Source organism: Camelina sativa, chromosome 14 (assembly GCF_000633955.1).
Source record: "Camelina sativa cultivar DH55 chromosome 14, Cs, whole genome shotgun sequence".
Lineage (NCBI taxonomy): Eukaryota > Viridiplantae > Streptophyta > Magnoliopsida > Brassicales > Brassicaceae > Camelina > Camelina sativa.
In genome coordinates, this window is record NC_025698.1 from 3,216,959 (window position 1) to 3,229,548 (window position 12,590).

At 36.1% G+C, this 12,590-nt stretch overlaps 3 protein-coding genes and 1 pseudogene across 5 annotated transcripts; 3 read left to right on the plus strand and 1 right to left on the minus strand.

The window, feature by feature from the left end:
- Positions 430-2,762, plus strand: LOC104739346. The gene is made up of 6 exons (XM_010459667.2): positions 430-442; positions 571-786; positions 1,815-1,929; positions 2,027-2,181; positions 2,312-2,473; positions 2,568-2,762. Exons 1-6 carry the CDS (start codon positions 430-432, stop codon positions 2,633-2,635), a joined length of 729 nt encoding a protein of 242 aa, XP_010457969.2. The 3' UTR covers positions 2,636-2,762.
- LOC104739347 lies at positions 2,941-5,039 on the plus strand (annotated as a pseudogene).
- On the plus strand, positions 5,456-9,964 carry LOC104739348 (probable NOT transcription complex subunit VIP2). Of its 2 annotated transcripts, none has more exons than XM_010459669.2 (15): positions 5,456-5,536; positions 5,960-6,092; positions 6,216-6,324; positions 6,414-6,592; positions 6,690-6,738; positions 6,861-7,073; positions 7,365-7,571; positions 7,652-7,753; positions 8,092-8,180; positions 8,282-8,431; positions 8,536-8,961; positions 9,061-9,113; positions 9,197-9,238; positions 9,455-9,593; positions 9,676-9,964. In XM_010459669.2, the coding sequence occupies exons 2-15, from the start codon at positions 6,075-6,077 to the stop codon at positions 9,742-9,744; spliced, it is 1,845 nt and encodes a 614-aa protein (XP_010457971.1). In that variant the 5' UTR covers positions 5,456-5,536; positions 5,960-6,074; the 3' UTR covers positions 9,745-9,964. The 2 variants fall into 2 exon arrangements, with proteins under 2 accessions (XP_010457971.1, XP_010457970.1); XM_010459668.2 differs by having other exon boundaries at positions 5,472-5,673.
- LOC104739350 (ankyrin repeat-containing protein At5g02620-like) lies at positions 10,040-12,320 on the minus strand. Of its 2 annotated transcripts, XM_010459672.2 has the most exons (3): positions 12,219-12,320; positions 11,551-12,063; positions 10,040-11,458 (listed from the first exon to the last, which is right to left on the minus strand). In XM_010459672.2, the coding sequence occupies exons 2-3, from the start codon at positions 11,894-11,896 to the stop codon at positions 10,170-10,172; spliced, it is 1,635 nt and encodes a 544-aa protein (XP_010457974.1). In that variant the 5' UTR covers positions 11,897-12,063; positions 12,219-12,320; the 3' UTR covers positions 10,040-10,169. The 2 variants fall into 2 exon arrangements, with proteins under 2 accessions (XP_010457974.1, XP_019091584.1); XM_019236039.1 differs by lacking the exon at positions 12,219-12,320 and having other exon boundaries at positions 11,551-12,170.

Here is a 12,590-nt window from a genome sequence, read left to right on the forward strand (position 1 = left end):
AAAAAAAAAAAAAAAAAAAAGTTTATATGTTTCGATCATATATTGTTAAGCCTTTTAGTACATTAATTTTGACGTCGTATACAAACTTTATTAAATTGCAGGTCCAAAGAAGAAAGAGCCACCAAGTAAAAAAGAGGCACCAAGTAAAAATATATATATATGGATCACTGGATTTTGAAAATTGCTTCAATTTATCATGTTTTAATCACATATTCTTAAGCCTTTTAGTACATTAATTTTGACGTCGTATACAAACTTAATTAAATTGCAGGTCCAACGAAGAAAGAGCCAAGTAAGAAATATATGGATCACTGGATTTTGAAAATTGCTTCATTTTATTATGTTTTAGTCACATATTCTTAAACCTTTTAGTACATTAATTTTGACGTAGTATACAAACTTAATTAAATTGCAGTTGCAGGTCCAAAGATGAAAGACACAAGTAAGAAAATATATAGTATCACTGAATTTTGAAAATCTCTTCCTTTTATCATGTTTTAACCATATATATTTTTAAGACTTTTGTACATTAATATTGATATATAGTATACAAACTTAATAAAATTGCAGTTGCGAAAAAGATAGGGAAAAAGATAAGGGAAAAGATAGGGAAAAAGATAGGGAATATCAGGAAAATAGGATCACTGAGTATTGGAGCCTTTGCCGGAGTCATCATAGCAGCAATTGTGGGTTTCATTGGGATCATCATTGGTATATGCTTTTTATTAGGTTGCTGTTTCAGCCGTAAAGCAAAAGAGGCTCAAATTGCTGCTGAAGCTGAACAAGGTAAACTTATTTACGTTTATTAGATAATATACATTACTTCTTTTATAATGAGTTGCTTATATATTTTGTTAAGTGAATAAAGAAACTGCTACAGACAAAACCAACGACTCATCCAAACCTCAAACTTCAAAAACAGAGGATGTCTAAACAGAGGATTTGTTTTTTTATTAGTTAAAATTCTATGTTATGTTCCGTGATGTGTGGTGAATTATTGTTACCGTCATTTTTTATTAATCAATTCTATTGAATTACAGTTTCTACATTATGAATCTTGATGTATATAGAGTATCGAAACTCAATACCGAAAAAAGGAAATTGAATAGAAAAGTATCAAATTTCAAATTTTGGTTTGATGATGAATGGTTACATGACACTGATTTAACGAATATCAATTTCAATAAACATAATAAGGTATCCAACTCACCAAACATATACCAAAACTGAATTGTTATCCCAAAAATTAGAAGTCTCTTATGAGATACAAGAAAATAATAATAATTTTTTTTACACACCTTATAATAAAATTTTCTGTAGCAAAAATAAATAAATAGATTTCAAATTAATTTTATTACGTCCTTAGTAGCGCTATTGGTTGCATGGGACTATCTAATTTAAATAATGTTTTAAGATAAAAATTCTGGATCAACAGTTGAAAATAGGTGAAGAAAGATAAATCAAAAAGTCAATATTGTAAGTGTACACATGTTTTATCATATGGTCTATCCCATGCGACATGATGTCTAACAAGATCGATACCCAAAGTTCGCCTGGCTTCCGAGTTTCCGAATTAGGACGGTCCCAAGCATATAATGTAGAGAAGCTTTACTAGTCAAACGAGACAGTCTACAGCTATTTATAATCAACAAAAGACAAAAAAAACAAAAAAAAAAGGACAGCCTAACGATCGGTTTCCCAAGTGGACTTAAAGAAACAAGTGAGCGCAGACGCAAATATCCAAATAGAGAAAATACTATATATATAGCAAACTATTATTTCATGTTTGTTCCTATATTTTCCACATTTGGCAGAACACAAGGCGACGACTTCAATGGCTCCTAATCATATCCTCATCGTCCTCCTCATAGTCGTCTCTCATTCTCTAACTGCTGGGTATTCTCTTTCCTCAAGAGATGCTTACTCAAAGTAAGAACACCTCAGATCAATCATACTTTAATTTTTCACTCGTTTCATATGGCTGCAACTAATTGCAAACATATTGTTCTGCTTTCTCTCTGTTTAGACAAGACGACGAGTCATATGTCATGGCAACGAGTGATCAAGCACCATCGGTGGTCGTTGTAGCAGATCTAGTAAAAGGTCGTCTCCTAGCCAGAGTACTCGCCAGCTCAGAAGTGATTGTGAATAATGTAGCTCATAAGAGCACTTCAAAAAAAGGTAAAAAAAAAAAAAGTCTTTATAAACTAAATAAACTAATTGCTTCATTTAGTTATGTTCCAGTCAGATATACATATACTTAAAGACTTTTAGTACGTTATGCTATACAATCTTTTAATAAAAATTGCAGGTGGAAAGAAGAAACATAAGGGCAAGAAAATAGGATCATTGGGTTTTGCAGCCCTTTTTGGAATCATCTTTGCACTACTTGTGGTTTTACTTGTGATACTTAGTGTTATATACGTTTTTCATCTGAAGCACAAAAGAAAAAATGCTCGAAGTGCTGAACAAGGTAACTTATATTAACATTATCAAAAGAATAGCGAATTTATTAAGAAATTGCTAATACTTGGTATTTTTTATTTTTTATTTTTTTTTGTATAAAGGAACTGCCTCTGGAAAAGTCAATGAGTCATCGCAAAATCAGACTTCCAAAACTGAAGATCATGTCTAAAACAACATCATCGTATCATCATCACCTCATGGGGAGCTCAAGATTTATTATATTTTCTGTTGTGTGATTTCTTTTTTTAGTTAATCCTGTGTTTATGGTTCATATTATTTCTGTTAATAGAGTTATATTGAATTATTGTCACTTTTTATCGAGCTCAATAAAAAGAGTATTGGTTTCATGATAAGGTCAATTACAATGAAACTCATTTAAAGAGTATCAGTTTCATTTTTTTTTTTTTTTAAATCAATAAATATAAATACAAAATTTGAGTATCAAACTCAAACAAAAATACACATAGTAGTATTTATCTCCGAAGTTAGAAGAAGTCTCACTATATACATTTTCCAAGAAAATAATTATGATCTAAATCGACACCAAATTATACACCACTAATATAATAATAATGATTCAAATTAATTATTTAACGTTGTAGTAGCGCCTGCCATTGGGTTGCATGGGCCTCACTAGTATGATTCGATCATACGACATTTAGATTTTGTGGTTGATAATAGTTGAAGAAGATATATCAAAAAAAAAAGTCAAAGTTTGTACATGTGTTGTTGTGTCACATAACATAAGTAAGCCATGGCTGACAAAATCGAGACCAATTAAGCTCGCCTCGTTTCCGAGTTCTCTCAAGTCGGACGGTCCAAGCTAATATAAGAGAGATCATTCATTCATTCATCGGGTTAGTACTACGAAACTAACGAAAGAACGGATTTTTATTTTCCGATTTCTTCGAGACTTCCGAACCATCGATGCTTCAAGATTAAGTTTTTTTTTTTTTTTTTTTTTNGTTCATCGTTTGGGTTCATATAGTACTGATGACACAGGTCCTTACTTCGTTTGACTGCAGATTACAAATCTGATTGCTTTAGGGTTTTTTGTTTATTTTGTGACAATCCCTTTTTCCCAATTTCGAATTGAATCCTTAATCTAGTCGCTGCTGGCATTAGAATGTAAAATCCAGTTTTTGTCTTAATTCTCTGCGAGTTCCTGAATGGGTTGTTTGAATTGTATGCTTTTAGATGCGTTCAGATTATATATAGTTCTGTGTTGTTGTACTAGAATTCTGTAATTGATTCAAAGTTTTTCCCTTTCCATGTATTATCCTGTTTTTTTGGTTCCTGCCTCACCAACTACTCGTTCGTTTCAGGCCCAAATCAATATCCAATTACGACTGCAATCTGAGTTCACTTAAAGGGTCCCTGATTTGCTAATGAACTTTTCCTTGTGGAGTTGATTCATCTCTGCAAATGTCAAGTTTACTCAATGTACTACCACACACATGTCTTTTTTTATCAATGTGTTGTTGGAGTATTGGAATAATGCAAAAAAAGTTACTCCTTGCTGTGATTCTGCTTTAAAGTTTGCTTTTTTTTGTTTGTTTTTGTTTTTTAATTCTCCTTTGCAGATATCTCATGGTAGCTCTCATGGATACTCAGGACTCATTAATAGTAGGGTAGGTATAAATATTGTTGGAAACTCTAGATGGACCTGCTGCAACACTGGAGTCAGGTTGTCGTTTCCAAGAGGCTGTGGCTTCATCCATGAGTATAAACATCGCATTGGGATGCACGCTGCTTCAGCGTGGGAGAGCGAAAAGCTTAGGCCAGGAGAACCAAGTGGACTTATGTGATGAAAATGATGATTTATGTCCTGTGGAGTGCGTCACTGAGTTCAAGACAGATGACGAATTGCTTAGAGTCCTTGAAAAATCGAAAGAAACTAACACTTTGGTTGTGGTTGATTTCTATCGGACTGCCTGTGGGAGTTGTAAATACATAGAGCAGGGCTTCTCAAAGCTGTGCAAGCAATCTGGTGACCAAGAAGCTCCCGTTATCTTCCTTAGGCATAATGTAAGTATTTTGATCTCTTTTTTTGGTGAGTAAAGTAGAGAAAACAATCCATTGATAGCTTATATACCATTTGTAGGTTGTAGATGAATATGATGAACAATCTGAAGTCGCTGAAAGGCTCCGTATCAAGGTAATCTCTCTTTCGAATTTTTTGGTATATTAACAACATACATTCAAAAACAGAACTGTGTAGTAGAGAGTTTGATTTTTTAACTACAATCTTCAGGCGGTTCCTCTCTTTCACTTCTACAAAAACGGAGTTCTCTTAGAATCATTTGCAACTAGAGACAAGGAGAGGATTGACGCTGCTATTCTCAAATATACTTCCTCAGAATCTTGAGGCACATTCTATTATTAAACCGCACTTTTTGGTTAATTTTTTCCCAAATCATTGAATATGATGTAGCTATATTGAAGAACAACAGCACATGATCCATCATCAAACCTGCTTGTAAAGAATCTTAAAATCCCTTATTCTTCTTGTAAGGTATCATACTGAATAAGACAGATGCAACATTTTGATCTCTCTTTTTATTTTTGTTTGCCTTTATGTCTTCATTCATTAGTTAAAGTATATATGAGCAAAATCTGCAGTGTTAGCTGTCATTTATCATTGTAGTTTTTGACATTGACTATATATATAGTTGTAATAAATTTTCTTAAGATACTACTATCTCATTCAGATGTAGCCAAATTATGAAGTTGTTCAAAAACTGAAATTGAATAAATTGACAACTTTTACATATAATAAATTAGTCAATATATGAAAATCTAACTAAAAAGGTAAAAACTGAACAATTTTTTATTATGATAGAAAAAATATTTAATTTGAGGTGCATATATAGTAAACCTAATTCCTGGTCTCTATAATATTGGATATGTTACCTAAAAAACATGTTTATTTTTCTTCATAAACCCTGAAATTAAATATAAATAGACTTGTAGTGAAAAAATAAAAATAAAATAATAAAAAAAGGCTCCCTTTTTTAATTTGTTCGCCTCTGAGTTCTCCGAAGCAGGACGGTCCGAGTAGAGTAAAACGGTTAGTCTTACATAAAGATCCGATTTTTTTCTTTTCCGATTTCGTCTCCTTCGTCGAGAATTCTGATCCTTGGAGCTTCAAGATTGTGTTTTCTTTGTTCTTCATCCTTTGGGTTCTCTTATTATCGTCGTCGTCAGGTTCTATTTCGTTTGGCTGCTGATTATATAAATCTGAGTGTTTTAGGGTTTTTGTTTGTTTTTGCGGGTAAATTGTTGATCTTTCTATTGAACCCTTAATCTCGTTGCTGCCATTAGACTGTTCGTTCAATCCTAAAGTGGTTTTGATTTGTTTGTAATGCATGATTGATTCGGATGCGTTGAAGTTTGTACTGTTTATTTATATAGTTCTGTGATCGATTCAATTTCAAAGTTGTTCCCTTTCCATGTATTTTTGATGCCTCACCATTTTAATCATTCGTTTCAGGGGTTAATCAAATCACTTACGACTGCTCATCTTGTCAGTCCTGGTTTCACTTAAAAGGGTTTCCTGCTTGGTTTGCGGATGAACTTTTGCTTGTGGAGTTGATTAATATCTGCAAATGTCAAGTTTACTTAATGTACTTACTTAAATCTTTACAATCATTGTGTTGCAGTATTGGTCAATGTAGCTTCTATGGTATTTATATTTAGTGTGTTTATCAATCTTCTGACTAGTGGTTTATTTACAATGGTGTTATCAGTCCTCAATTAACGGGTCTACCTCGAACTTGTCAGACGGTTCAGGGAGAACGTTTACTTCTTCTTTCTCTGGTCAGTCTGGGGCAGCGTCTCCGGTTTTCCACCATGCTGGTGAGTAGATGTTTTTCCTGCGTTATTTCCGTCTGAATTCTTTTCTACTTATATTGGTTCTTTTTGTTTTTCCCTCTCTCTCTCTATAGGATCGATTCAGGGCCTTCACAACATTCATGGAAACTTTAATGTTCCCAATATGGCGGGTTCCCTTGGATCGAGAAATCCAGGTTTAAATGGTGTTCCTTCTGCTGGTGTCCAACAACAGAATGGAAGTATTTCGAATGGAAGATTTGCATCCAGCAATATTCCGGTTGCACTCTCTCAGGTGCAGTCAGTCATGCATATGTGACAATAATGAAAATATGACTTCTTGCTTTGGCTTTGCTACAAAGTTTGCTTATGGATGGATTTCTCATATGCAGATATCTCATGGTAGCTCTCATGGACACTCAGGACTCACTAATAGGGGAGGTATAAATAAATACTGTTGGAAACCGTTATTTCATTAGTAACACGAATATATAGGTTTTAGAGGTTTTATTACTGGATTTTTCCTAGATTTGCCACCATTGTTAATTGTTTTACTATACCAGGATTGGGAGTTTCTCCAATTTTGGGAAATGCAGGTTCTCGAATGACTAGTTCAATGGGAAATATGGTTGGTGGAGGCACAATGGGTAGGACTTTGAGCTCTGGTGGAGGATTATCGATGCCGAGTCTTGGTTCGCGGCTAAATTTGGCGGTTAATAGCGGTTCTGGAAATATTGGACAAAATCGCATGATGGGTGGTGGAGTCATTCCACAAGGTATTTTATGATTTATATCCTTTTCTGCTGTTTGTTGAATTAGTTACAAATCCATTAGTAAATGTGAAATCAATTCCTCATTAATCGAATAACACCGGATGTCAACTAGTATTTAGAAATCACTAATCATATCAATTTTTGACAAAGGTTTTTAAAATAATGTGATCCAGCAACACATGCTTTTCTTCAGATATTTCTCTGGATATTAAAATCAATTAAACCCTCTAACCGGTAACCTCAGGTTCTCTTTATGATTTATGTAGACTCTTATATTCTTATCTTTTTCTTCAGGATCTCCGCAGGTTCTTTCGATGCTGGGAAACTCTTACCCTACAGCTGGAGGGCTTTCCCAAAATCATGTGCAAGCAATGAACAGTCTAAGCTCTATGGGATTGATGAATGAAATGAACTCCAACGACACTTCTCCATTTGATATAAATAACGATTTTCCTCAGCTCACAAGCCGCCCCAGCTCTGCCAGCGGTCAAGGACAATTGGGTAAGTTTTCCTAAACACTGATATTCTATCTTCTTTCTATCATCAGTTTCAACCAAAATTATACTCCGCCCTTTTCGTAGGGTCTCGATTGAAACAAGGCCTTGGAATCAGCCCCATAGTTCAGCAAAACCAAGAGTTCAGCATCCAAAATGAAGATTTTCCAGCATTGCCAGGATATAAAGGTCCCCCCCTTTTGATCTGCAACTTTTTTCGATTGTCCAATTAGATAGAGAATTCTCAGTTTCTGTCTTACTTGTGTGCATTATGGAATTTGAGGTTTTCACTCCCAAATAGAACGATCTATCTTCCACATTGGCATAATATTTGGTATTGAACAGATTTAGAGAATGATTTTGTGATCATACCCAGCAGAATTACTAATCATCTTTATATTCTAATATGATGCTAACCTCTTGAATTATCATTATAATACTAGTACAGAATGTTCTTCTATGACACTTGCATGTGTCTGCATTCAGTTTAGTTTTTAGTCATGACAAGATTGAATGGTGTTATACAGGTAGTAATGCTGATTATCCAATGGATATGCATCATAAAGAACAACTCCATGAGAATTCAATGTTAATGATGCAATCTCAACAATTATCTGTGAGTTTTTAGCTTGTCAAAAATGTCATTGGGCTTAATTTTCTTCCATTTAAAGTTATCCTCAAAACGTTTACCTTATCCCCTAGAGTGGCTACTTGCAGATGGGAAGGTCTGGTGGGTTTAACTTAGATGGAGCGTACGCCTCACATCGTCCTCAACAACAACAACATGCTCAAGCTGTTAGTAGTAGTGGTATCTCCTTACATGGGTCTGACATCTTCTCATCTTCGCATCCATCTTACCATTCACAGGTGTGGTATAGTCTGTAATATTTGCAAACAGGCTGATATTTGAGGTTTTGACCTCATGAAACCAACGTTCTTGTTTTTTCTAAAAAACTTTTGACTGATTTCAGACTGGTGGACCACCGGGTATCGGATTAAGATCTATGAATTCTGCAAATTCTGTCACTGGGATGGGTTATGACCAGCAGCTTATCCAGCAATATCAGCACCAACAGAACACGTCGCAGTATCGCTTGCAGCAGATGTCAGCTGTTAGCCAACCTTTCAGAGATGTGGGGTTAAAATCAACGCAGGCTACACAGTCAAGTCCTGATCGGTTTGGCTTGCTTGGTTTGCTAAGTGTGATAAAGATGACTGACCCTGACTTGACTTCTTTGGCACTTGGGATTGATTTGACAACACTGGGGTTAAATTTGAACTCAACAGAAAATCTTCATAAGACTTTTGGCTCGCCTTGGTCCAATGAACCCTCTAAAGGTGATCCAGAATTCAGTGTACCGCAGTGCTACTACGCAAAAAGCCCTCCACCTCTACATGTAAGTCACTCTACCCTCTCATATGTACCATCATCTACTTATCCATCTAGGTTTGTGTATCTTACATGAGCTGTTTTTATTTTGTGTTTTGGTATGCAGCCAGGGCTCTTTGCAAAATTATTGGTAGAAACTTTGTTTTACGTATTCTATAGGTATATATCTTTGGGATTGAACAACTGGTTGTTTATGTGCTCTCTTGTCAACACAACCTTAAACAATTTTTGTTTATGTGCAGCATGCCGAAAGATGAGGCACAATTATATGCGGCAAATGAACTGTATGTACTTTTTATCATGATATTTTTCTATTTTGTTTCTTTAGTATTGTGAATTTAAACATGCTTCCTCGGAAATTTTCATCATAATGGACATATATCAAACTTGAAATATATATGTAAGATGAATTTGTCTTCACATGTGAAGAAGAAAGGGAGTATGAAAGCAAAACATCAACTTCGGAAGGATAAAGCTGCTTAACTCTTGTTGTTTTGCAGTTACAATAGGGGTTGGTTCTACCACAAAGAGCACAGGTTGTGGTTCATTAGAATCGGGGAACCTCTCGTGAAAACAAATGCGTATGAAAGAGGATCATATCACTGTTTTGATCCAAACTCATTTGATATCGTTCAAAAGGTGAGTACATCTAAGTTCTGCTCATCGATTGTATCTTTCTTCTCATTTTCCCTATGAAGAACCAACAACCATGTCGTTGCAGGAAAATTTTGTTCTCTATTACGAGATGCTGGAAAAAAGACCCGCCCTATCTCAAGACTCTCAACATTGAGTGTAAACTATCCCTTCAGTATTTATAATGTAAATTTCCTGCCAAAGTATCCATTGGTTAGGAAATCCATAGAACAGGAACCAGTATCCAACATGTATTTTTCTCGGGATTTAGCCTTTTTATTTTATTGAAGTCCTAGTAACTTTTATTGTTGATCATATATATAGCTGAAACTCTTCAGGCTATATAGGTTATATCAATGCACATCTCTTCCCCCATTCAGAATCGGTTTTGCATTAATGTTACTCTCTTCCTTTCTGGTCTAATATTTATTCAATTTCTGGGGGTACAAAGCATCTCAGGTAACTCCTCAATACCAGTGCTTCACCGGCATCAACAAATTGAAATCAACCATGTCAGAAAAAGGTACATCAACTTCTTGCCGTGTACATAAAATGTGAAAACGGATCGAGTATCTGTCAAATTCAGATTGCGTACATTTTCTTACACTCGTTTTGGAGAATATCAGAATCTGTAAGCTGTGGAATTCCCCAGGATCCAGATTTACTGTTGATGGAGGATCTTCTAATGTTTCTTGCATTGGCAGCTTCAATCCTGTGCTGTATTATCCAGTAGCACATCGTTCCTAATGTTGTGATCATTATAGTTGCCCCAATAGCAGTCACCCAAATGGCTAGCCACTTCTCTTCTTCACCAACAACAACAAACGACAAAGCCAAAAAGGCAACAGAGATGAGAACACAGGCAAGCCACATAAGTTTGTTTATCACAGCCATCATCTGTTTCTTGGCCTTGCTCTCTATTACCACCACTGATGTCTGAACCACCACGACTGCTAAGGAGATGAAGAGAGCGATCGAATCAAAGATGAAGAAAATTATGAATGGAGTTGTCGATGCAATATTCGCCTCCCCGAGGGAATGCCCATCTGGAATCTTACTTGTGTCTTCTACATACTGCCCTGGGACAGTGAAAATGGCTGCAAAAGCTACCGTAGCAATCAGAACAGCTACAACAGTTGTCGAGTTAATTGCATTGTTTAGACCTTCTGTGTGCATTTTGTTGAGCTGTTTGGCTATTCCTTGAACACGTTTTCTGGTCAGGCGTGTATGCTCAAGCTGGTTGTGAACCTCATGCTTGATATCACTTACAGTTTGTTTCAGCTCTCTAGCAGGGTTAGGCCCGGATGCCTTAATGGTCTTGGCGCTGGGAACACCATGTTTCTGTAAGATAAGAGCCACCTCTGGATTCCCAATCTTCTCTGCTGTGTCAAGTGCGGTTTCGCCTGATCGGTTAACAGCTTTTGTGTCCGTCATGTTGTTGGCTAGTAGCAACTTAACAATCTGCGATCTTCCTTTTCGGGCAGCAATATGCAGCGCGGTGTTTCCCTTTGTGTCGGCTATATTGATAGAAGACCTATCCGCTTTGATAAGCTCCTCCACGACCTCAACTTTTGTTCCTTTCACCGCCATGTGAAGGGCTGTTTGGCCCTTCTTGTCCATTCTGACTGCAATCGCAGGTTCTGATGCCAAGAGAGCCTTAATGACTTTGACATGCCCGTTCCTTGATGCAGAGTGCAAAGCCGTCTTGCCATTGCTCTTGGCAATTCCAGCGAGGCTGCTTCCCAATTCCAATAGAAAGTTTACCACTTCTGTATGTCCTTGTGTTGCCGCTGTGTGCAGTGCTGTTGTATTTGATAGATCCACCGTCAACGCTAGCTCCGAATGAGCCTCTGCTAAAACCTTCAACACATCTGTAAAAAGTCCGGGGAAAAAAAGTTAATCCTAAAGACGCACTCAACTGGTTTTAATTAATGGCTGATTTTTCAAAGGGTTTTAGACGTACCGAGATGTCCTTGCTTTGCAGCAATGTGGAAAGCATCAAAACCGTTCCTTGCTTTGATCTCAACCAGAGCAAGATCATAGCATTTGATCATCTCCTTCACAATCTCGACATCACCGTACTCTGCTGCAACATAAAGTGCGGTTTCGCCTGATTGGTTCTGTTTCCCTAACAGCTCATCTAACTCAGACTCTCTGGTTTGCGTAAGAATCTCGACAACTTTGTCTTTGTTACCCTGTCTCACAGCTGAATGAAGCAGAGTGTCTTCGCGTTTTCCGGTCAGCTGTTTCGCCATTTTCTTCTTTGGAATAATGCTAGAACCCGCCACATTGTCTTCTTCCCCTTCCATTTTTTGATACAATCACAAAAGTACAAAACCCTAAGAAACCCTCTCTATCGAATAAGACGATCAATCAAAACTCTTTCTACAGACATATTCTAAACTGCACATTCTGATTCTGGTCGATCGATTTGCCACCTTTCATATCTCCACCGAAATTATTTACTATTATTGGCCTGCCATGACCAGTACAGACAACCATTATATATAAAAAAGAACATTGAGCTTTTTGAATAACATCAAAGTTAGATCGATGTCACATCTCTCTACTACGCACGCAGCAAAAGAAAAAAAAAAAGAAAAGAAAAAAAAGAAGAAAGATTGATCATACCAGGCCTCAGAATGGTCTTGGAAGATATATGCATGAGAACATGTGATGACACACAAAATAAATTTGGTGGTCTTTTTTTTTTGGTTTTAATTTGGTGGTCTTGTTAAGTAGAAAGAGAGAAGACGAAGTGGAAAGAAACAAAGATTAATAAGAAAATGAAATTTGGACATGAGAGGCACATGTAAAGCAACGTCGATCACTTTTTGTATGTGAATCCATGAGCCAATAAACGAAAACGAATCTATAACATAAACATTTCTGTGCTACTTTCTTGAAAGGTAGTGATCATGACCACCCTTCAATCTTATAAAAATGTTTTTCTCTTTTTCAAAAATCTCTACTTATTATTTTTAAATTGTTTGATTTAAAGAT

What these genes read in the sequence shown, in the direction of transcription:
- LOC104739346 (XM_010459667.2), top strand. An exon ending in TGCTGCTGAAGCTGAACAAG is followed by an intron (nt 787 to 1,814) that starts GTAAACTTATTT and finishes CACATTTGGCAG; the next exon opens with AACACAAGGCGACGACTTCA. An exon ending in TGCTCGAAGTGCTGAACAAG is followed by an intron (nt 2,474 to 2,567) that starts GTAACTTATATT and finishes TTTTGTATAAAG; the next exon opens with GAACTGCCTCTGGAAAAGTC.
- LOC104739348 (XM_010459669.2), top strand. An exon ending in TCCGGTTTTCCACCATGCTG is followed by an intron (nt 6,325 to 6,413) that starts GTGAGTAGATGT and finishes CTCTCTCTATAG; the next exon opens with GATCGATTCAGGGCCTTCAC. An exon ending in TTCCGGTTGCACTCTCTCAG is followed by an intron (nt 6,593 to 6,689) that starts GTGCAGTCAGTC and finishes TCTCATATGCAG; the next exon opens with ATATCTCATGGTAGCTCTCA.
- LOC104739350 (XM_010459672.2), bottom strand. Translation starts at nt 11,896, where the DNA reads ATGGAAGGGGAAGAAGACAATGTGGCGGGTTCTAGCATTATTCCAAAG. An exon ending in TGCAAAGCAAGGACATCTCG is followed by an intron (nt 11,459 to 11,550) that starts GTACGTCTAAAA and finishes GACTTTTTACAG; the next exon opens with ATGTGTTGAAGGTTTTAGCA.